Below are 24,481 nucleotides of genomic sequence, written 5' to 3' on the forward strand. Positions count from 1 at the left end.
TACACATCAGGTATTATCCATACTGGTGCCTGGACATTTTACAAATTATAACCGTATATTCATCAATTATATAAAGTGAATATTCCAGTCTACTCTATCTATCACTCTCAAAGGAAAAGGTAAAAAATCTGTCAGTAGGGCAGTACCCTTTCCAAAGGTAGTAATATATACATTTAATGTGATAATATGTACCTTTAAGATACTAATATGCACACTTCAGGGGTAAAAAAAAAAAGCCCAGTGATCGCTTTTTTTCCTGAGAGTGTACCAAAATCTGCTTTTTGACTTAAAATTTACTGATAACCACCACAATAATACAGGTGGTGCAATAGAAAACCAATTGGTTTGTTTACTGTTGTCCTGTCTTGAGAAAAGGATACAGACAATATTTCACCTTTTGTGCATGTGTGAATATGTTGGTGTCAGTAACATGCAATATCAGGCTGTGCGTGTGTGTTGCACTGCTCTGGTGTTCCCAGAAAAGAGCGTATCTCTCTAAGAGCTCGTGGAGTCCTCTGACCGGGGATTCTGTTTGAACTATGATTATACATGCCTTAGACTGCTTTATCAAGACTCTATTTTTTTTACCACGATGTATTTTGTTCTTTGCAACTTCTTTTGAAAACATCTTTTTGATCTCAGTCGATGTGGGCCAAGAATTCCCTTTATAATGTTCTTGGATAAGTCTGATGTTTTTATGAAATGTAAGCTTGTCAGCTTTGTTAGATTTGTTTTGTGCGATGCTTCTTCATTGTGCGAATCTCCCCCCCCCCCCTTCTTCCTGTCCTGGTGTCTCTGGGGATGAGCCTGCCAGCCCAGTGATGTAGCATTGGATCTCATTATGGGGCAGAGATGTAATGGAGCCATGGTTGTCTGGCACACGCTAAGTTGTGCATCCCCCATTAAAAATATAGCCTTTAGGACATTCCTAATCTGTCTTTTTGCTATTTTTATTTTCACATCTGTAGCTACTTAATAGTGCGGAAATTTGGAATTAAAATGCTGGATTGTTTACACTTTAATTGGAACATAGTGTGACACTGAAATGCAATACTCCATGAATTGAACCTTAAATCCTGCACATTTTTAATTATAATTATGGTGTATTTATGGTAATTATGGTGTATATAACTATACACTACCATTCAAAAGTTGTTGTTTTTTGAGTCTGTTTTACCAGTGCTGCATTTATATGTTCAGAATTAGCTTTTTGTTTTATTCTTCACTGAATACAACTATTAATTAAAAAATAATAATAATAATTGTACTGGCTAAAACTTTTGAATGGTGTTACTATAGGCTTCATCCCCAATCTTTCCTCAGTAGGATTTGTGAGAAGCCAGTATCATAATAGTGTCTTCTGATTATAGTGTGGGAGTCTTTTTTTTTTTTTACTTAAAAACTGATAACTACAACATGCAACCAGATACACCACTATTCCAGTAACTATTCATGACATATACTGACAGAAATGTAACAAAATATTATTTTGTATGATTTGCAATCTGTTTTCAGCTTCTTTTGCATTGTCTGTTGGTACTGTTCCATGCATGTCTTACAATTCACACTCCTACACACACACACACACACACACACACACACACACTCATAGTACTACTAAAGGCCTACTATATGTTTCTTTGAAAGATGTCCAGCAAGGCAATTGTTGCTAAGTGGCATATGCAATGACAGGAGAGCATGAACAGTCTTGCTTTTACCACAAGGTACTACTGCAGACTGTCGTGTTCATGCGTGATTGCACAGTAAATGAGGGGAAAAAAGTGAGACAGGAAGTTTTATTCTCAGGGTGCTCTCACTCGTGATGAGAATGAGGTGACCGGTCCCAGTGGACTCTGAGGTGAGGAGCGAAGGACAGCACTTCCGCTCACTGGGGAGATGGGACAGCTGGAGGGATAAAAATAGCAAGTGAATTCCACCCCCAAGCTCTTTTTTGTCCTTCTGGACACTGTGTGAGGGTCTCTCTCCCGGTAGCCTGCTGTCTTCCCCACAGACTCTATGCAGGATCCCACTCTGGATTAACCCAGTGCTGGATTCGGAAGCCAATGCCTGTTTCTGTCCGACAGACTGATAGATAGATAGATAGATAGATAGATAGATAGATAGATAGATAGATAGATAGATAGATAGATAGATAGATAGATAGATAGATAGATAGATAGATAGATAGATAGATAGATAGATAGATAGATAGATAGATAGATAGATAGATAGATAGATAGATGGATGGATGGATGGACGGACAGATAGATAGAAATGTACTGTCTGATTATCTATATTCATTTTGATGTTTGTTAAAAATGTATTTGAACAGTGTTAATTAATTTATGGCTGTCACAACATAATAGTGGCCAAAAAAAATCATAATAATGATATTATGAAAGAAAGAAAGAAAGAAAGAAAGAAAGAAAGAAAGAAAGAAAGAAAGAAAGAACGAAAGAAAGAAAGAACCGACCTTGAGATTTCTCATTCATAATGTTGGTTCATTACAGTATTTTCCATTTCTTTAAACAAAGAGGACAATAAGATAGGGACAGGAAGTGAAAGCATACACTCTGCTGGCACAAGGCAACGCCTCCAGCTCTAACAGCGAAGGGGAAAGTCCCCTCAGAAAGCGAGAGAGCACTAGAGAAAACCAGAGACAAAGAACAGACACCTTACGCAGCCCTGCAGACCTATATACATTTTCCTCTCCTTATTGCATTTCTCTTGCCTTTTTAAAAATATTGTGTCTATTTTACCATGTGAAAACACTTTGTGGGTTTTTCTGATAATGTGCTGTTTTGTGCAAGTGCAAAAAGCATTTTGATGCGGTTCTTCTGTTACCTTTACCACTCTTCTAGGAAATACAGACGTCTCCTCATGTTGACACTCCTACACGTTTCCTAAACACTGATTACTTTATGCACAAGACAGCCAGCTTACCATTCTGAAATGATTACAGTGAGGACCATCTTATCATTTAGTCTTCTTATTTTCCTTTTTTGTCTATAGTAAGAGTGTGTGATCTAATCTCTCAGTGTCCTTCAACTGCAAAATCTCAACAAGCCAGAGGCTTAAGGGTCAGCTCATGTGCTCTGATAGAAACCACATACCTAAAAAGGTCTTTTAGAGCAAATTCATGATTGCTCTCCTTTTAAAAAAAAAAAATAGAAAAAATGATAATGGGATGGCATACCTTAGGTGACAGTCAGGCCAGACATAAACAGTCTGCTTTTGATCAACGGAGCAGGGGAGGAGCGCTCCAGCGCTATTTCTGTCCCCTTTTCTGCTTGTCAAATTAAGTGATGGAGTGATAGTGTAACAGCTTAATTCCCTATTCAGTTGATAAGCCCTGGTCTCATCCCATCATCCTTTGAGGGACCATTATATCATCCCAATGTGACATCGAAAAAGTTTCTCACTATTACAGTCTTAAAAATAAAGGTTCCAAAAAGCGGCTTATATACAAAAAGTGCCAAACAAAAAAACTTTCAGTATCTATGAATGTCCCATCAATATTTTTTTAAATATGAAATATAAATTCTCTCTCGGCTTATATTTATACGTGACAAAAGCTTTGTGGCTCACTTTCCCAACTGACTTAACTGAAATCTTTTTGTGTTTATGGTTTTCTTAAGCCCCCATGAAAACATTCAACAAGCACTGTTGTCTTTTTCTGTGTTGACAAGGATTTTCTTTTGAAACAGGAAATGTCCTATAAGGGCTCATTAATTGCTGTAAAAACAAACAGTTTAAATTAATTTAATAAAATGAGTTTGTTTCACTCAAATAGTACTTTATTGCATTGTTTTAAATTTCTTACTGCATAATTTAATATTCTGTGTTTCTTATATTAGTGTTATTATTTCATCTCTACTGTGTAATTCCTGTGTATAACCTTCTGAAAGTTAATTGTACTTAATAGAAGAAAGTTACGTGAACTCAAAATCTGATTGTAGTAAGCTAAACTTTTGACTAAGTTGCAGCAGATTTCTAGTTCCCAGCATGCTTTGCATCAGACTGTAGTGTTTAGATGAAGTGTTGTTTCGTGTGTTTTTGCACAAGTTTAATATAGGGAGAGATGTTAAGGTTTAACATTCTGCTGTGTTGGGGTTTACGAGGTTTCAGTTATGTTCATATTTTGTAGGGTTACCACTGTGGTGAAGAGGAGCCTTTACTTTTGATTCATTTTCCGGAAGAGAATGATTGTAAAATTTAAATGCATATATATGTAAAGTGTTTTTTTTTTGCACAATATTACAATAGTAATAAGTTTTGCATGTTAGTAAGAAGGTAGAAGACCTCAAAGATAACAGACATGGTATAAAATCCACAAAACTCTCTTTATGATTTTTTAAATAGTCTGCAGTCATCCTCTGCTTTCGTAAAAAAGCTTTTTTTTTTTTTTTAAATGGCACAGCTTTTTAAATATCTGAAAGTACACTCTTAACATCAGTCAGTCAAGCATTATAATATGATATTATGATAATCAAACATTATTTAATGATAGAACTAGTAATTAAAATTAAAACTATTTTTGTCATTTTAACTGAACTTTAGACCAATGTTCCCTCTTATTTTTATTTTATGTATTTTTTGCCAAAACTTTTCTCTACTAGACGGACATTTCGGACAAAAACATTGTTTATACCAGACCTGTAGAAGTGCACAATAAAAAGTGTGTAACATTAAACCTTCATGTAACTAAATGATGCACATTTTATGAAGTTTTTATTTACAGTGCTGTTACCAAAAACACAATTTCTATTATAAATAATAAATAAATATAAAACCTAAAGCAGAACAGTTCAGTTCTTTATAATAAAATAAAATAAAATAATCAACACCAGAACCATCAATCTTCACCTTCCTTCTGCATATTCACATAATGCATTGTAAAAAGATCTCTTTACATCTACATCTCCTTAGAACATTTTTTCACCTCCTTAGAATTATACTTCGAAACCACAACACAACAGATCAGACTTCCTTTAACTCTTACAAATCTGACACACTCATCCTAATTATTTATTTGTTCACATATTATTATACATATTTATACAAGGTTTTAGTAATACTATGAGTGTTTTCAATATTATTATCATTATTAATATCATAGAAACATTGAACAGTAATAAGATGATGTTGATGTGATGATATTTTGTATAAGGACGGTAACTGTTTAATGAAGCTCATAACACTAAATATATATACTTTAAATATATAAAAATAACTAAATAAAATCTGCACCCAACATATACAACACTTTAATGCACCACACCCTTCTTTTAATGCACCACCTCAGCTTACATAAAGTAATCTTACTGTGAATGAAAAAAACAAAAAAACAAACCTTGAACACTGACACAGAAGGGAGGATAGGTGTGGTACGTGTTTGGTATGTGTCATTATTACATTATTATTATTACTATTGTTATTACATTATTATTATTATTACTACTTTTTTATTGATATTAATGTTGCCTTTCTTCACAAGGTATTATTATTATCATCACCATTTTTATTATTATTATTATTATGCATGCTAGTACTACTTAAATACTACTACTATTTTTCAGATTGTCATTGCTGTTTATTTTCCTTGCTGTTTATTTGCATTGCTGTTATTATCATTGCTGTTCTACTGCCGTTTTTGTGTTTGTGTTCACCGTATACAGAAGAAGAAGAAGAAGAAGAAGAAGAAGAAGAAGAAGAAGAAGAAGAAGAAGAAGAAGAAGAAGAAGAAGAATTCTACTACTAATAACAAAAAAGTGCACTAAGGACTAAGCTGCTGGGTTCATGAATATTAATCACGTTGTCAGCGTTCGCTTGAACTGATTTGCTGAAATCAAAATAGGGATGAAAATAGGTGAGAGCCAGCCAATGAGAGAGCGGTTTGTGTATTAGTTCTGCCCACTACTGGAGAAACCGGCATATCTTCTATTTGTTCTTAAAAGCTGAATAATTCTAAATTTTACAGCAAATTACAACAAAGAATATCGTTTACATGTAGCGCATCAATTCTGCATTGTATAAGACTCTATCACTCTCTCTATGTCTTTCTTTGTTTCTATGTGAGAAACAGTGCTCTCAGCAAAGTGATGGCGAGTTGTGCGCCTTCACTCTGGAGTTTACGGTACGTCAAACACAGGTGCGCTGCGCATCCATTGAGATGAAGTGAAAAAGTACAGATTGCTTGATGGAAAGTGAAACTCTGAAGGAGTGTTCGGCGAATGAACATATATCTGTGCTAAACTTATACTTAGCCTCCAACTTACACACTGAGGAGTGAAATCGAAGAATATATTAGCCATGGCTAACAATAAAAATGATTTAGTCACCCAGAAGATTCAGTCGCATATGAGAGTGATTTACTTGCATTGTAAAGGGGTGCATTTTCAGTTGTGCCGATTTAATGTTTGTTGGAACCATGCATATAGCCTAGTATAAGCTGTGAATAAAAAAAGAAAAAAAAATTACATAAATATCTATCAGTTTGATGCATCATTAGGCTACTGTATAAAAGTATTAATTTCTTGCACAATTTTTTAACAGTACTGTATAAAATAAATGAAGTAGAAAAATATAGAACATGTATTAAATCAGTAAATGACCGCATAAAGGCTATTTTAATGTCTTTTGAAGCCATTTTTTTAAAAAAGATGATGTAAACAATACAAATGTCACATTATTCAAGATTCTTTATTCATTATTGAGTTTTCTTTTATTCCCATAAAAGGCATTACACACATAAATGATTTTAGATTTTATTCTACATTAAAGCACATTTTATTTAAAAAAAAAAAAAAAAAAAAACTGGAGAGGGGCACTAACTGTGGTGGTAAGGGTTGTTCACAAGGGGGAGGGCTGGCCCTGTGAGAAGCACTTTGATATTGCTCTGTTGATGAGAGAGAGTGTGTGCAGAGCGAGAGAGCGAGAGAAGCAGAGAGCTCTGTAAACAGGCTGTCAGAAAAGAACGTGCAGGGACATTTTCATCCGCTACAGCCAAAGGCGAGCGTTGCGTACAACACTGAAGGATAATCACGAGAGGGAGCGAGCGCGAGCGAGAGAAGGTTTCATTAATTCATGCAGGAGGGAAGGGATGTTTCTGCCGCTGACTGAGCTGGTTCCACCACTGCCTGTAGCATTTTTTTTGTGAGTCCATCCATGCTGTGAACGTGACAGCACTCAGATCAGGCAGGATTTGACGGACACCATCACCTGAACAAGCAGAGGTAGGGTACAATTTCTCACACACATCTGTTTTCTGCTCACTCACTTTCTTATAAGTGCAATCTGCTGAGCCACTGACCCTTGTTTTCCTTTCACGTTGTCTGTTCTCTTATGTCAACACGGAAAGCCTGCATATTAGATACTGTTGCATCAAAACGTGCTCATTTATCTAGCTTTTTTTAATTAATTGGTGTGTTTTGTCTTTATTTTGGTTTTCTGTTGCTCACAGGAGATGATTTTGAGTGTTTCCTGTGCTTTGTAGAGTTCACGAGAGGATGTTGCCTGCTTAGTGCTTTTGTTATGGTCTCTATTGTCATAGTTTGTCTGTCATGTCAGAGGTGAGTGCAGATAGTGTTTATATTTCACACTCAGTTGAGAGATCAGTGCCATAGGATGATGGATAGATGGCTTGTTGATGGATTCTGTTGATATGTGGGGGGAATGCAGCTCGACCATTTGACCAGGTTTGTTTGTCATCTTCCGTGATGTCCTGGAGCGGCCCACAATCTCTGTTGTGAGGGAATGTAATCAATTTTGATGTGTGGGATGATTCATTCTCTTCACAAACCTGTGCTGTCATGTAATTGGGAGATGCTCCTAAATCTCAAATCGGCTTGCTTAATTACTGCTCATCATTTAATCACCAAAGGCACAGGGTCTTCATGTCTCAACAGGATCTGTGGAGCAGAAACAGTGTGAGGTGTGTGTGTGTGTGTGTGTGTGTCAGAGAGAGAGAGCTTTTTCGCTGTAGCTGCTTGAAGACGCAATTCATGTTGTCAGTCTTCAGAAAGGGCTGAATATTTGTATGCATGTTTGCAATTAGATATGCTCTCATTCATTAGAAAAAGACACGCTGGGTAGAAACAAAACAAAAAAAGGCACACTACCCAAGGTCAAAAACGGCAGTCAGCAGCGGAGTATCTTAATGGAGTCCACAATAACGGAGAGCCTGAATAAACACTCACTGATCATACTGTTGTCTTTGGCTTGTCTCTCATCTTTACTATGCTGCTCTTGGGTAGATGAATATGTTTCTGTCTGTTGGAGAAGCACAGTGATTTATCCTGGTGTCCTCACTGGAAGCACACATTACGAAAGCCACTCAGAGGGTCTGTTTTAGTGTGAAAGTTTTTAAAACAAATAGAAAGGGAGTATGCTGTTTTATTTTAGAAATACCATATAGTACTGTGGTTTTCAGTACCTTAGTGTATTTCCTCTTTCTATTTCCATGTCATGATCAATTACTGTACTGTCATAATAGTAATAATATTATTAAATGTAACAAAAATGTATTTTTTTTATGTGAATATACAATATTATTTATGTGAATATAATTATATATTTTTCTGTAGTTTTAGTTGTTTTTTATGTTATAAGTTTCTCCTGTTGTTGTAAAATAAGAAGAATCGCATCATATTAATTATATGTAGTATTTGCTGCATAATGTAAATTGCATTCATTTCATATAATATTTCTTATACATTATCATTGCATTATATATATATATATATATATATATATATATATATATATATATATATTACTTTTTTTCTGAATTCAGAAATATGGAAATATTGCTTGAATATGTTTATTTTAGAAATATAAGTCATTTTTCACCTTTGGTCTGCCACTTTGTTAGCGCTCTGTTGTTGATGTTGAGTTACATTAATAGACATCCAGACCGGATTGAAGGGCAGTAGGTTTCCCTTAAGCTGTGACTCAGAGCAGGTATTGCCTGGCTTTTCCATCTCGTTGCATTGCAATTTCGAACCAAACCCTCCTGTTGCCATGACATCCAACCTCTGTAAATACTCCCAGGATTTTCTGAGCATGTAGGCCCCAGGAGAAGAGAGAGAGGGAAAGAGGAAAAGATTGCTCATGTTTTTTCAGCTCAGAGAGTCACTTAAGGAATGGTTAAAGGCTAAATTTATTCCCTATTCTGTGTTCTTCCACTTATTCATATATGAGTAAAATTAAAAATAAAATTAAACTGGACCCTGCTGTAAATATATAATTTATATATATTTTTTTATATGTCTGCATCATTTACTTTTATTTATACTTCATTTAAACCTTTATAAAGAGAAAAAGAGACTCTTTAGATTGATTTTCCGATTTGGCACAACTGCAAAGCAGCCCATATACCTAAATAATGGGATATCTGTGTTTTGAGATTGATTGCTTTATGTATGCCTATTTGGCATTGCTCAATTTCAGCAGTGCATGTCAAAGGCAACCATCCATTACATTGTTTTGGACCATTAAGGATATTATGCTAAGTCTCAGTTCAGGCAAACACTTTGCTAATGCATAAGTGGTAAATGCAGATGTAAGTAATTACAGTTGTGAACATCACAAAGATTGCTTTGTGGTTGCTCGCACTCAGAGAGTCATCGAGTTGTGTTTGATGTGAGAAGAGAAAACTCTAAAAGGCATGTCATGTAAATGCATCAGATAGGCCAAACAGCAATGGAGTAAGCACCAACAGAAATGCTGGTTAAACGCTTCTGTCTGCTCTTTAGGCCTCGATATGCTTAGCTGATTCTGCTTCTGTGAAATCAGTAGGAAAAAATGAATCTTTACTCTGACAGCAATACCTGCACAGGCCCAGAAGAAGATCCATACCTAAATGCCCTCAGTGCATTCATCAATCAGATGAAATTTCTGCTCAAGTTGTGTGTTCTAATGTGTGTGTGTGTGTGTGTGTATGTGATTTTTGGTTGTTTCTTCTCTTGCTGATTTGTTCCACTGTTCCTTCTTTGGCCATACATTTAAAAGATAAATTTAAGCCAATATAAATATACATTTTAAGGAGCTTAAAATATGTATTATGTGTGTGTAGAGACTAGAGAGGATATAAAATGTTATGGATATATAGGACATCACAGGGCTGATTATAAAATGGCTGTTGAGATTGTGACATTGACTATTACAAACTTGATCGTTTCAAGAAAAATGATCTGTTTTGTACTGCCTTCAGATCTCTACACACAACAACAATGACAAAAAAAGAAAAAAAGACTTGCTGTTGAAACTGTATTCACCCCCATGGTCCTCTCACACATTGTGTGAAAATTGTAACCTATTAATATGAGTGGTGAAATAAATATGCACTGCTTAAAACAGAAAAAAAAATGTTTTTGTAAGCAGAGATGTTATCAAGTTAACCATCTAGACTTGTTGCAATATGCCCCCCCCCCCCATTCTTAATACTCTGTAAGCACATGACTGGGAGTTTCATGGGAAAAGCCATTTTCTGTCAGTGAAATGGACCTATCGGGTCTCCTCCAGACTCTTCCCTATGATTTGGCAATGTCACATCTTTAGCTGCCACTCTCATCCACTTTGTCAGAGCTCTTTCTGCCAGCCGCACGCCAGACCGTAGAGACTATCTGTGGAGAAGTTGAGACAAAAATATTACACCATACCTTATCATACTTCAAACTGTGACAAGCAACTCTTTGTGGGTTAGCAAAACTGTAAAAACTGTAATGAGTGGTGAAGGGTGCACATGTCAGCGCCTCTGTTGGCTCTGACTGGACTGTGACCTCTGCAGCCCAGCCGTGTTGTTTAATTCTATAACAGCCTGTTTATGACAGCTGGGATTTTGGTATATCTGTGCCCCTCACTAACCTCCCATTGTTTGGCCAGCTAGTTCCCAGAGGTTTTTCATTCATCACAGCTACTCCTGTGTATCAGCTGTCTGTGTGAGCCTGTCCGCTGTCCCACTGGAGGTGTGTGATATTACTGCCATAGCTGGACAGCAGTGCACCTCTCCCTCTCTCTTTATCCCTTTCGGAATTAATGTCCTAATTTGGTTGTGTTCTTCTGCACGGTGGTTCAGGAGACTGGTGCAGTGGTCATACTCAGAAGATGAATCTGAGTAGGTTTTTTTTGTACTTTCTATTTATCAAAGAATCCTTAAAATGTATCACAAAAATACATATGTTCCACAAAAATATAGTGATAAAAATGCATCAAATCAACATATTAGAGTGAATTCATTGGAATATATTGCATTAAAAAAAAATATATATATATATTCACATAGAACATAGCTATTTTAAAATGAAATATTTCACAATATTATTGCTTTTTCTGTATTTTTGTGTATGTCTTTGGGTGTATAGAATAAATAGAGTTGAAATGCTAGCATTTATTTCAATATAATTTGGTTTGTAAAAGTATCTGTATCTGTTAATATTAAATACATTTTTACCCATATGCATTTGAGGGACTCAAATGCATCGACTTTGTAGAATGAGCCAAAAAGGGACTAAATATTTTCATATGCCGAAAATAAGGTTAGGGTTTGTTTGGGTTAGTCTTTAAAAGCAGTTTAATTTAAATACAGTAGTCAAAGGGAGGTCTTCACCATGATGTGCAACAAATGTGTGTGTGTGTGTGTGTGTGTGTGTGTGTGTGTGTGTGAGTGTGTGTGTGTGTGTGTGTGTGCATGCTTGCATGCGTGTGTGTGTGTGTGTGTGTGTGTGTGAAACAACCGTTTCCTATGGTAATGAATAGTGCAAATATGATTAATATGGTTATAGGAAACCGAAAGGGGCAGAGTGGGAAGGGATGATGTGAGGAGGACCAAAGTTGCTCATACTGTAGCCCCATCAACAGCTCAACTGAAAATCGCTGAGGCCACTGAGATTTCTGGTTTATCTGTAAACCACTTTTAGATCCGTGAAGTTTCTTTCCACTGTGGGCAGTACAGGAGTCCATCACATCTGTCACACTGAAACTGTTGCGCCCACATTAAAAATTCTTAGTGCAAATCATTCAAACATTCCCCACAGAAAAGCACTATATAAATGTAAGGAATTATTCAAAAAAATCGTACAATTCTGATACAAACTATTTTACTTATTATATAGAGAAACTATCAGTGTGTTACGTAAAATAACTTATAATAATGAATCCGAGAAAGGGTAAAATAAGGAGGTACATCTAAAAAGATGGTCACATAAATTCTACATGAAAAGGAGATGCATCATATACCGAGCTGATATAGTTTATAGGGAAGTGGGGGAGGAAGAGAGAGAAAGATCTAATATAGATGGCTACAGAGAAAGGGATGTGAGGGAATGGTATAAATACTCCTGGGCTGGAGGATAATGGAGTGTCAGTTGGAGACAGAGAGGCAAATGGAATAACGTACATGCATTTCTTCACTGCTAGACAGGAGAGAGTGGAGGGAGAGGGAAAATAACGAGGCTCATTCTGTTTAATGGGACTGAGAGGCAATATAAGTAACTCTGAGTAAGATCTGCATTCACCGAACAAGCCTATAGTTGTACAACATGCTCTGTGTCCCAGTCTAGACCACATTCCTGCTGCAGTCTGATCTACAGAGGTGTTTTTTGAGCTTCCACTGGCTTCTAAGTCAGGTGGACACTTTAAGAGCACCTTCAGGGTTCAGCAGATAGGATTCAGTGTGAGAAAGATTGTAAACAGTCGATGGAACTGTCACTGCTGTGTTTTACTACGCCTTGTGTTTGTCGTCATGTTTATGTGTTACTGTGATGTATTGCAAATTGTAGTTGTGAATTCTGGTTGTACTGTATACGCTACGTTTAAAAGTAATTTTATTCACTTTTTTTCTAGTAAATGCTGTTCTTTTGAACTTTCTATTCATCAAAGGAAAAAAAATACAGTTTTCACATAAATATTAAGCAGAACAATAATAAGCAATTTCTATTCTTTGCTATTATTGCAAAGTACTTTTTTTTTACTTGATATTTATTCAGAATTAAAGTATAAAGTATGGATATACATTTTTCCTGAGGAATAAAATATGTTGCAATTTATATATATATATATATATATATATATATATATATATATATATATATATATATATATATATATATATATATATGTATATACTAGTCATGTTGTAAGTTAAGATTTTTACGTCATATTAACATCTTAAATTGTTAAGAGAAAATGTGTTGAATATGCTTCAGTATATATATATAGAAATCATAATCATAAAGCACCATGTTTAACCACTTCAGCTGTTATTTTGATTTTTTGAGAATTAGGCATATGCAATATTGGACCCAGAGTTGATGTGGTTAAACAGTAATTAGTACAATAATAATACGGAGCATGTTTAATTTGCGGGGCTTTTTGCATTTGTTTATACTAGGATAGTGTGGTGTAAGCAGGAATATTGGGGTGTGGGGGGGGGGGGGGGGGGTATAAAGGTAAATCAGTAGAAAAACTCGAGATGTTGAACATCTGAATGTGAGAACTTGTCATATTAATATTTGTATTTGTAAGTTGAAATTTACCCTCACAGATCCGATGTGAAAAGCTGAATCTTTCAATTTGCACACACAGACAACGATCAAAACACCTGTGTTTTGAATTGGACGTTGTAGATTAATAGTTACAAATGTTCACAAATTCACACACAAAAAAAAAAAATGACACACAAATGTTAACAACATATTTACTTTAGCACTTTACTTCAGTTTCACTGCACAACGTCAAGTCGGCACTTACAACCTCTCAGATCTGGCAGTACAAGTTCAAATCAGCACTCTGACTTTTGCTACTCTTTTTGGAGTATTCCTGTTGCAAAACTCACTTGTGCACGTGTATATGGAGATGTGAGAGAGCAGAGCCGGGGGCGGGGCTTTGGTGCAAATTAAGACATTTTATTGGTCGATGCCCAACCAATGAACAATGCCAGCCATTGCTACTTGCCAAGAAAGACATTTGTGTTTTATGCATATGTAACAGTTATTTGTAAAACACTGCAAACTGTTTTCACTGAATATCCTTTTTAATTCATTTTGTCATTCAGGAATTATCTGGTAGACAAATAATGCAACATATTTTATATGTATATAGACGTTGTGCAGCAAAACTGAAGTAAAGTGCAAAAGTAAATATGTCGTAAACATTTTCTTTGTGTGAATGTCATTCTACACATTTGTAACTATTAATCTACAACTTCCAATTCAGAACACAGGTGTTTTGATCATTGTCTGTGTGTGCAAATTGAAAGATTCAGCTTTTCACATCAGAGTGTAAATTTTAACTTACAAATACAAATGTTAATATGACAAGTTCTCACGTTCAGATCTTCAACCTCTCGAGTTTAGCTACTGATTTACCCCCATGGGGGGAGTGGGATCAGGATGTGAACCTGACTTCCAATGAGCCACCAGCTCCTATATATGTCACAGCATCGTAGCTCTGACAAGCTTAGTGATTTATGAAGTCTAAAGACAGGAGTCCATTTAGAGATCATTTTCTAACAATAGTGGAATTTCTTTTTTTTCTCCAAACCATTGATTTACACTTTTGAATGTTATCCAAATGTATGAACCTTTGTGTACTTGATTAAGAACAATTCCTTGCATCTACAGTAAGTTGTTCACCTTTATCATATACTAAATCAAGTGAACAGGATGTGTATCAACCATAATTTGATCAGATGGCATTCTGTTAGAATGTTGAAATTTTGATAAGATATGGATTTATTATATTCCTCATGAAAGTGAAGTGACATTCAGCCAAGTATGGTGACCCATACTCAGAATTTGTGCTCTGCATTTAACCCATCCGAAGTGCACACACACAGAGCAGTGAACACACACACACACACTGTGAGCACACACCTGGAGCAGTGGGCAGCCATTTATGCTGCGGCGCCCGGGGAGCAGTTGGGGGTTCAATGCCTTGCTCAAGGGCACCTAAGTCGTGGTATTGAAGGTGGAGAGAGAACTGTACATGCACTCCCCCCACCCACAATTCCTGCCGGCCCGGGACTCGAACTCACAACCTTTCGATTGGGAGTCCGACTCTCTAACCATTAGGCCACGACTTCCCACTAAATATCTTCAATCCTAAATATTGTTCGTTGCATTAGGCCCTAAATTCTAGGTTGGACTGCCACAAGTCCATTAGGTTGGTTTGTAAGCATAAATTTACAAATTCTATATGGGTTTCCCTGTAGAAATATTGGTGCCGTGCACTTCCTGTACCTTTTTATGTTTATGCTAAGGGAATATGAGAATGATAAAACGTCTTGTGGCCTGGTACATACACATAACGCACCAGTGCACACAAACTCCTCCAGATACACACAAACCCATAACCGCTTTCAGTTCATCTCCTTGCTGCTAACTTGTGACGTCAGGTTGCCAGGAAACTGTCTGAGCAAACAGAATCCCTCTCCACACAGAGGGAGGCCCAATCCTGTTGATCAGCGCGTGGCTCCAGCAGTCCATTAGCACACATACAGACACTTTTGCACAATACAGCCATTAACCTTGTTTCTTGATCCTTCCTTTAATGTACACGTTTCCTTTACTGGCTCATTAGTGAATTCTGTCCTTGACAGTAATAATGTATGGTTGTATAGCTTACATTGTTAGGAGGAGGATGCAAAAGAAAATACTATGATGAGTGATGAGGGAAACCCACACAGGAAGAAACCTGGGTTATTTTTAACTGTAAAGAGGAATAGAGAAAACAGAAAGGCATTTTGCATGGTGGGAGGATCAGAAATATTTTCCATTGTGTGGCGATACTAGAATTAAATCCGTCACCACAAACCTTTCATCTCATTCGATGACAGTTATGTTTATAGTGTCTGTACTCTTGTTTTTTTTTTTTTTTTCATCTGTTCACCTTGACTCTACCTTCCATTTTCCATTTTAGCACTCAGTACAGCATGTCTTATTTCATTAGGACAGAGCAGGCAGATTTAATTTTTGCAGTGTTCTAGCAGCAGGAAATTACAACACCTCGATAAAGCTACATTTTTTTTTACATTTTTAGATAAAAGGCAAAAGTCTTGATGACTGATGCAGAGGAAAGTAAACAAGTGAACTTTGACCAATTAAAGGACAGTTTTACTCACATGTGACTCACAAAGTTTGGTGCAATTTGTAATGTTGCCTTGTGAAAGCAAGCCGAACCAAGAAGAAAAGGCAACATTATAAGAAATTAAGTACCTGTTTCAGAACAAAACAAACTTCTTTTATCTTAACACTTTAGCATCTTAAAAACTGCAATACATCAGACTTGAAAAACGTGAAATATGAGGGCAAAAACCAGAAACATCCATCTAGCGCATATTTACATAGAAAAGCAATGGAAGAGAAGTGCAATGGAATGCAATACCACTGTCTGCGAATGGCCCTCCAGTGTAATGTGCTGACATTCTAAAATTCTTAATGTGAAAAACGCTTAACGGTTAATGGTGTTTTTTTCACATTAAACATTTTCAAATGTACTTTTAAGTGAAGTCTGTGAAGGTAAGAAGGATGTTAAGGGGAAAGAGGGATGTGAAGGTAAGATGAATGATTACTGAATCGAATGGACCAGGGCATATGTTGGACACTATAGTCCAGAAAAACAATAACTATTTTGTTGTATCAATCATTTTATGATCATTTTAATAGCTTATAAAAATCGATTTTCCATTATGATTGAAAATTAAAAATCCCTAAAATTACGATTTGTGAAATAATAACCCCCCCCCCTATTAAAAATCCCTAAAATTACGATTTGTGAAATAATAACCCAAAATTTTGTTTAATTTTGGGAATCAAAATATTGTGTGTAATTCAGAGTTATTGCGTTGGGCCGTTTCCCACAGGAATAATTCAGGTCTATTTTTGATTCTCTGTGTGAAATGTTCCACAAGAGAAAAGCAAATTCCCTCTGAAGTCACAGATGGTAACAAAAATGACGTCCTTGATATATGGACCAATAAATCCTTGTGAAGTAAAATTATTTATGGGGGAAAATCAATGGTGTTTCATATGGAGTCTCTTATTAATTGAAACGTAAGCTGTTTATGCTTACAGTACACACTAATGTCAGTGTTTCCATGAGTTATCACTGACTTATTTATCTTTCTGTTATTCCGTCTCCTACCAGACAAGCTTGCATGATTCCTCATTATTGAATAGATCATTTAATTATACAAAGATAATCATCTATGATCAAACTTAATTTAAAGCGATGTTTCAATTACGATTGTGTTTCTGTGTCTGTTCTAGTGCTGAAGAAATTATGTGAATTATGGACATCTTTTCTGAAGTGAGGTTATATGCATATATTTATGATTATATTGGCTTTTAAATAATGTTTTAAAATGCTAAATATATATTAGCATGTTGTGTGTGTGTGTGCTCTCTTGTCTGAAAGGTCCATAATACAAGTCAGTTCAGAGTTTAGTTGGGTTGGATGATTTATTTTGAGACTTGAGAATAACAGGCAAGATTCCACTCAGTTCTCTGTTTTGAAACAGCTGTACTAGTACCTACACCAAGATCTTAATCTATATCTATTCACAACCGATGGCCATACTTTCCCCTATATTTGCTCTTTCAATTTTTGTTTATCAGTTACAATAATACAGGTGCTTCTCAATGAATTAGAATGTTGTGAAAAAGTAAATTTTGTTTCAGTAATTCAACTCAAATTGTGAAACCTGGGTATTAAATAAATTCATTGCACACAGACTGAAGTAGTTTAAGTCTTTGGTCCTTTTAATTGTGATGATTTGGCTCACATTTAACAAAAACCCACCAATTAACTATCTCAACAAATTAGAATATGGTGACATGCCAATCAGCTAATCAATTCAAAAGGTTTTCTGAGCCTTCAAAATGGTCTCTCAGTTTGGTTTACTAGGCTACACAATCATGGGGAAGACTGCTGATCTGACACTTGTCCAGATGACATTGGCAGCCTTCACAAGGAGCCACAAACATTCATTGCCAAAGAAGCTGGCTGTTCACAGAGTGCTGTATCCAAGCATGTTAACAGAAAGTTGAGTAGAAGGAATAACCACTCCTGAGACGTCTTACCTGGGCTAAGGAGAAGAAGAACTGGACTGTTGCCTAGTGGTCCAAAATCCTCTTTTCAAATGAGGGAAGTTTTGTATTTCATTTGGAAACCAAGGTCCTAGAGTCTGGAGGAAGGGTGGAGAAGCTCAAAGTCCCAAGTTGCTTGAAGTCCAGTGTTAAGTTTCCACAGTCTGTGATGATTTGGGGTGCAATGTCATCTGCTGGTGTTGGTCCATTGTGTTTTTTGGAAATCAAAGTCACTGCACCCGTTTACCAAGAAATTTTGGAGCACATCATGCTTCCATTTGCTGACCAGCTTTATGAAGATGCTGATTTCATTTTCCAGCAGGATTTGGCACCTTCCCACACTGCCAAATGCAGCAAAAGTTGGTTAACTGACCATGGTGTTGGTGTACTTGACTGGCCAGCAAACTCACCAGACCTGAACACCATAGGTAATCTATGGGCTTTTGTCTAGAGGAAAATGAGAAACAAGAGACCAAACAATGCAGATGAGCTGAAGGCCCCTATCAAAGTAACCTGGGCTTCCATACCACCTCAGCAGTGCCACAAACTGATCACCTCCATGCCACGCCGAATTGAAGCAATAATTAAAGCAAAATGAGCCCCTACCAAGTATTGAGTACATGTACATTACATTAACATACTTTCCAGAAGGCCAACAATTCCCAAATTTTTTTTATTTTATTTTTTATTGGTCTTACGGAGTATTCTAATTTGTTGAGATTGTGATTTTTTTTTTAAATGTGAGCCTAAATCATCACAATGAAAAGAACCAAAGACTTAAACTACTTCAGTCTGTGAGCATTGAATTTATGTAATACACGAGTTTCACAATTTAAGTTGAATTACTGAAATGACCTTTTTCACGACATTCTTATTCATTGAGAAGCACCTGTACATTTTTAGGGCTGTAAAAGAACACAAAAACACTGGTTCAGTGTGTTTTTAAGGCATGGTTCGAGTCAAGTATGTTTTTGGTACAGCGGGGGAACAAACAAAAAAATAAAATTATTATTATTATTATAATTAAATAATGGTTTGAGGAACATACTATGGATTGGTCTTTAAATAAAGTCTGTTTTTACTGCTGCAACTGGCTGCAACACTCTCTTTGTACTACAGTTTTTGTTGTAAATTTAAAAATAGATTTGAAGTTCTTTCACGTGCAAAGTATTGTACATTTAGGCAGAATTATTGCACTCACATACTATTCCACTTCATCTATTTGACATGTATGTGTGAATCAACACTCATTTAGTGAAGTCTGTGAAGTCTAACACTTCCGATATATTTTGCTGGTGATGTCAAAGGCTGTTTTGTGGTCATGTGGTGCATGCATCTTGAATACAATTTAATGTTTAACCAAGAATGATTTATTTTCCTTTGTATGACTTATGTACAATTTGTGTAGGCCACATGATACTCCTTGTCTTCGCCCTCCCTTGTGTTCAAACTTTTTTCCTCTGTACAACAAACATCACACATCACTCTATGCTTTTTAAACCAGAGGGCATTACTCCCTGGCATGCTGTAACTCATGGCAGCGCTATCAACTTCATTGATTTTTGTCTTTTCCTCTTCTCATCACGGCAGTTTTTCATGCCTTTGCTCCTCGCAAAAGGTTTTATGTCAGTTTCTTCCCTCCCTGTGGATGAGCTGGCAAACTGCTGATGATTTTTCTCTCTGCTTAAACTTATCGGGAGTGTCTAAACAGGGAGAGAAACAGAATTGAGAGAGAAATAGAGACAGAACAGGAGTATTCAGCAGACAGAGAGCGAGAGACATTGATTGGTACATCATGCTGAGCACAGAAGCTGGGCAGGCCCATGTGAGTCATTTGCTGAGCGGCCCTTTGAACTCTCAGCTATATAGAGGAGAACTGCTATGCTGTGTATAACTGAGTGTACTGGAGCAAACGAGATGTCCAAATGAAGGCAAAGACAGCATACAGTATGACTTGTACACCTTGTAAAAAATATATATAAATAAAAGAGAGAGAGAGATTTATTACTCTCTCCCAGTAGTAAAATAGTATTACTAAGAGGCTGCTTTTTCTTAACTTGGGAGACTTAATGTTGTTCCCATTTGTTTGTAAGGTATAAACCTGGTCTTAGATGTTTGTTCTAAAATCTACGGTGGCCGAGAGAGCTCAACACGCTGCAACTTAAGAAAACACATGCAAATTGAAAAAACATCAGCAAATGAAGAAAACATCTTCATTAGTTTGACAACAAAAGTGTTGCAAATCATCACAAAACATGCATATAACGAAACGGGTTGCAAATCATCACAACACATGCATATAACGAAACGCGCTGCTAATCATCACAACACATACATATAACGAAACGCGCTGCAAATACTTCACAACACATGCAAATTAAGAAACGCTGTAAATCCTCACAGCACATATGCACATTAAGAAAAAATTAATGAGGCATTGCAAATTTATTTTCATTAACCTTGAAACTATATTTAGCTGAGGATATTAAAGTTAGCCATGTTAAAGGGATAGTTCACTTTCAAATAAAATTTTGATATGTTTTAGCTTACCTCAAGGACATCCAAGATGTAGGTTTCTTTGTTCCCTCAGTATTTCCCATTTTGATATTTTTAGGTCCAACCATTCTTGTCTGTGACTCACATAATGGATGTCTATGGTCACCACCTCAAAGAGCATGCAAAGAGGAGTCAAAATTAAACAATTCCCCATCATAAGTACACATTGATGACCTAATACAAGAAATTAGCGGTTTGTGTAAGAAAACGAACAGTATTTATATATTTTTTACCTTTTATACACAACCACGTCCAACTGATCTGAGTTCGCGAGTGCTTCCTGATATGACGTCTCGCGGATGTGAAAGCCCCGGATGTGATGTCTCGCGCATGCACATCACTCATTGTTTACCACACGCTACGCTTTCAATCTGCACTGTCTGAAATATAATGCAGTAATTGTAATAAATTAATGTTTATAATGCACCCTATAATCGTTGCGTTTATAATAAAAATACAACACATTACTCACTCTATTGACAGCGTGCCATTGGGTCCCTCTGGCATTGGACGTCGCCTCCAGTTTATACGTGGCAAACTAAACACAACGTGCAAAACTCTGCGTCTCAACAGCGGAGAAAAATCAGGATCTTCAGTCAGGCAGGTGTGTGATGTGATACTGTCAATGTCCTCTCGTCATCTTGTAGTTGTTCCATTCGTGACAACATATGCTCTCTACTTCTGTTGGCAACACTTGCTACTAAAACACCACCAATTTTGAAGAGATCTCCGTCTCTGAGGCTTGAAGACGTGCTGCTTCAGCGGATCGCTCATGAGTACTTGGTCTGTGTATTCTGTTTCAAATAAATATGGTTGTGAAAAAAATTCAACGTTGTCTATGGATATATTGAAATCGTCTTCCATTGCAATTTCCTGTATGTCTAAATATGTTTAGATCTTCACAGTGAAAGGTAATACTTCCGAAATCTGTGTAAACCATAGGCAGTAAGTGTAAACAATGAGTGATGTACACGCGCGAGAGATCGCTTCCGGCGCTTTCCGCGCTTGTGCAGACTAAAGCCAGAGCGCGCGCGCACATCACATCGGGAAGCACTCGCGAACTCAGATCAGTTGGACGTGGTTGTGTACAAGAGGTAAAAACGATATAAATACTGTTCGTTTTCTTACACAATCCACTCGTTTCGTGTCTTAGGTCATCAATGTGTACTTACGATGGGGAATTGTTTAATTTTGGCTCCTCTGTGCATGCTCTTTGAGGTGGTGACCATAGACATCCATTATGTGAGTCACAGACAAGAACGGTTGGACCTAAAAATATCAAAATGGGAAATACTGAGGAAACAGAGAAACCTACATCTTGGATGTCCTTGAGGTAAGCTAAAACATACCAAAATTTAATTTGAAAATGAACTATCCCTTTAATTATTATATACAAGTGTTGTGAGGATTTGCAGCACGTTTCATTATATGCATGTGTTGTGAAGGATTTGCATCACTTGTGTTGTCAAACTGATAAAGATGTTTTTTTTTTATTTGCTGGTGTTTTTCAATTTGCATGTGTTTTGCAATCTGCAGCGCGTTGAGATCTCTCGGCCACCGTAAAAATCTCTTGAATGGAAACAAATGAGAGAATTACTGTAGATGTTATTCTTGAGATTTCCTCTGAAACTGAAACAGCTTCAAAATGGGGTGTGTGATGGTGCTGTAGAGGTTCTGCCAAATATTGTAATGAGAATATGAAAAACAGAACAAAGATTAGTTTAATTGTCCCTTTCACATTAAAATCTATGAGGTAAAATGAAAATATGTATATAGTACAGCTAACTGAAAATAAAAATAAAACCACAAAACTTTTTATTTTATTTGATTATATTGCAAGATATATACAGTATATATATTTAGTTTGGGAGCGCAATTCCATAAAAGTGTGGATGGGAGTGAAAAGTCTTGTGGTTGATCTACTGACAGTGCACAAACGAACACAGACACAGTCAGTTCACATCCAAAATGACCAACACTGCCAACTGATAGCAGCTCAAATTAGCACAGGGTCACAAACCAGCAGAGGCAATGATTACCGGTTCTGTGTATTCTTCTAAGGCCACAGGTGCAAAATGGTTAATTCCTGCTTTTGGGGGGCATTAAATAATGGTGCAAATACCAGTAAATTGACTACCACAACTCTTAGTAATTCTGCTTTTTGCGTTACTAACTCTGGTTCTTCTCTCTCTATAGAGTACATAAGTTGAAAGGTCATCAGCTGCTCCTCCGTGTGCACCTGGCACCTCTCCGCCGCAGAGCTACTCCAATCCCAGCTCCTACCGGTGGCGCAGCACGCCTCACCTTCACACTGCCTTCGTCCTTGTGGCCCTCCTTCATTTCACAACTCCACATCGGGGACGCCGATTCACCATCTGTCACTAAGAAAAGGCGACATAATCATGCCAGATCGTACCATGTCCTTCTCATACCTCACCTGAGGACGATCAGTGTGGTTCCCCAGGCTCGCCGCGAGCACTCTGACCGTTGAGATGGGAGATTGGGTCTGTCTGAGCCCAGCTGAATTCTCCCAGCTGCAGCAGTACAGTGAGTGTAAGTATCTGGGCACAAGAAGCATCTTTCCTCTGACCTCTGGCAGGTTGATTGGAATTTATTTTGGGGCTGTTAGGTGTATAAGCATGGATAAGAGGGTTTGTTGTCTCAACTTCCTGTGTTTAAGATGATGCTTTGTTTAATATATTATGTAGGAGGATGCATTCTGCAGCCAACCCGCTGGACTTTTAGGAAGCACTGCTAGGAATGTAGGCTATATTGATGTAACGCATCAATGTGCTGCCAGTGCTCTCTGCGTCGGTATTGATTAACAACGTTTAATGCAGTTATTGATGCAGACCACTTTATAAGCTAAACAGGCATATGAAATTTTCAATAACATTAAAAAGTGACGGTCTTGCTTATCATCAGTTTAATTATTTTGCAAAGGAAATGTGTTATGACAGATTTGAGGGAATGCAGGATGGTTTTATTGATTTGATGGGGGGGGACTGAAATCGGATGCTAAAGCAGGATATTAATTCAGAGAAATATCTATTATTATAAGGGCTTTCTGTAAATCTGACTCATATTTTGTTATAGGACTGGCTTTGCTAGCACATATGCATGTGTAATGAGGAAGATTATGCTTCATCTGGTCAATAAGGACCTGCTGTTTGCCATTCTCACTAACTACTCAGTTCAGCCTGAGAGGAAGCTTTAGTCTCATCAGCATTTATACTTTCAGTGTTTTCTTTGCAGACAAATTATGTGCATGTTGTGTAATTTGCAGACAGCAAAGCAGGTGGCTGGCTTCAGGCTTGAACTCAAGTGCCAAGAAGAACATTAGAGTGCAAATAATGCAGTCTTTGAAAACATTGCGGTTTGTGTATATATATATATATATATATATATATATATGTATGCATGTATGTATATATTAGCTGCACGCTGCCAGAAACAGTGATGTTGGTTTGATGCTGGCGGGTGCTGACAGTCAATGTAGAGATCATGGCTGTGCAATTAATCGAAAAACGGTTTTGATTTCGATTTTGGCCTCCAATGATTATGAAAATACAATAATCGAGATAAAACGATTATTATGCCCCATTCCGCCCCCTTTTGCATCGCTGCACTTTCGTTCCTCCGTAAAAGCCCAATTACATGTGCAAATCAGTAAAATCATGTAACATGACATTTGCAAAATGGGACGTGCTTGATTAATGGAAGTTTATAGTTTTTAATTTTTTTTAAAAGCGTGACAGAGAACTTGCCCTGCTCCTCGGGAGGAGATATGCGCTCAGAGACGGAACAAAACACGGACATGTAAAATCATCTTTTAGCTT

General features: G+C 36.8%; 1 protein-coding gene across 2 annotated transcripts in view; it reads left to right on the forward strand.

Moving 5' to 3' along the window:
- Window positions 1–6,891: 6,891 nt before the first annotated feature.
- LOC132152878 (diacylglycerol kinase beta-like) overlaps window positions 6,892–24,481 on the forward strand; it is a 103,735-nt gene continuing 86,145 nt past the window's right edge. For both annotated transcript variants that reach the window (XM_059561815.1, XM_059561816.1), the window contains exons 1-2: window positions 6,892–7,235; window positions 22,839–23,195. In XM_059561815.1, coding sequence (XP_059417798.1) covers window positions 23,135–23,195 — 61 coding nt within the window. In that variant the 5' untranslated portion in view covers window positions 6,892–7,235; window positions 22,839–23,134. The remainder of the gene's footprint in view (window positions 7,236–22,838; window positions 23,196–24,481) is intronic.

The sequence above is a fragment of the Carassius carassius genome, chromosome 11, assembly GCF_963082965.1.
Source record: "Carassius carassius chromosome 11, fCarCar2.1, whole genome shotgun sequence".
Lineage (NCBI taxonomy): Eukaryota > Metazoa > Chordata > Actinopteri > Cypriniformes > Cyprinidae > Carassius > Carassius carassius.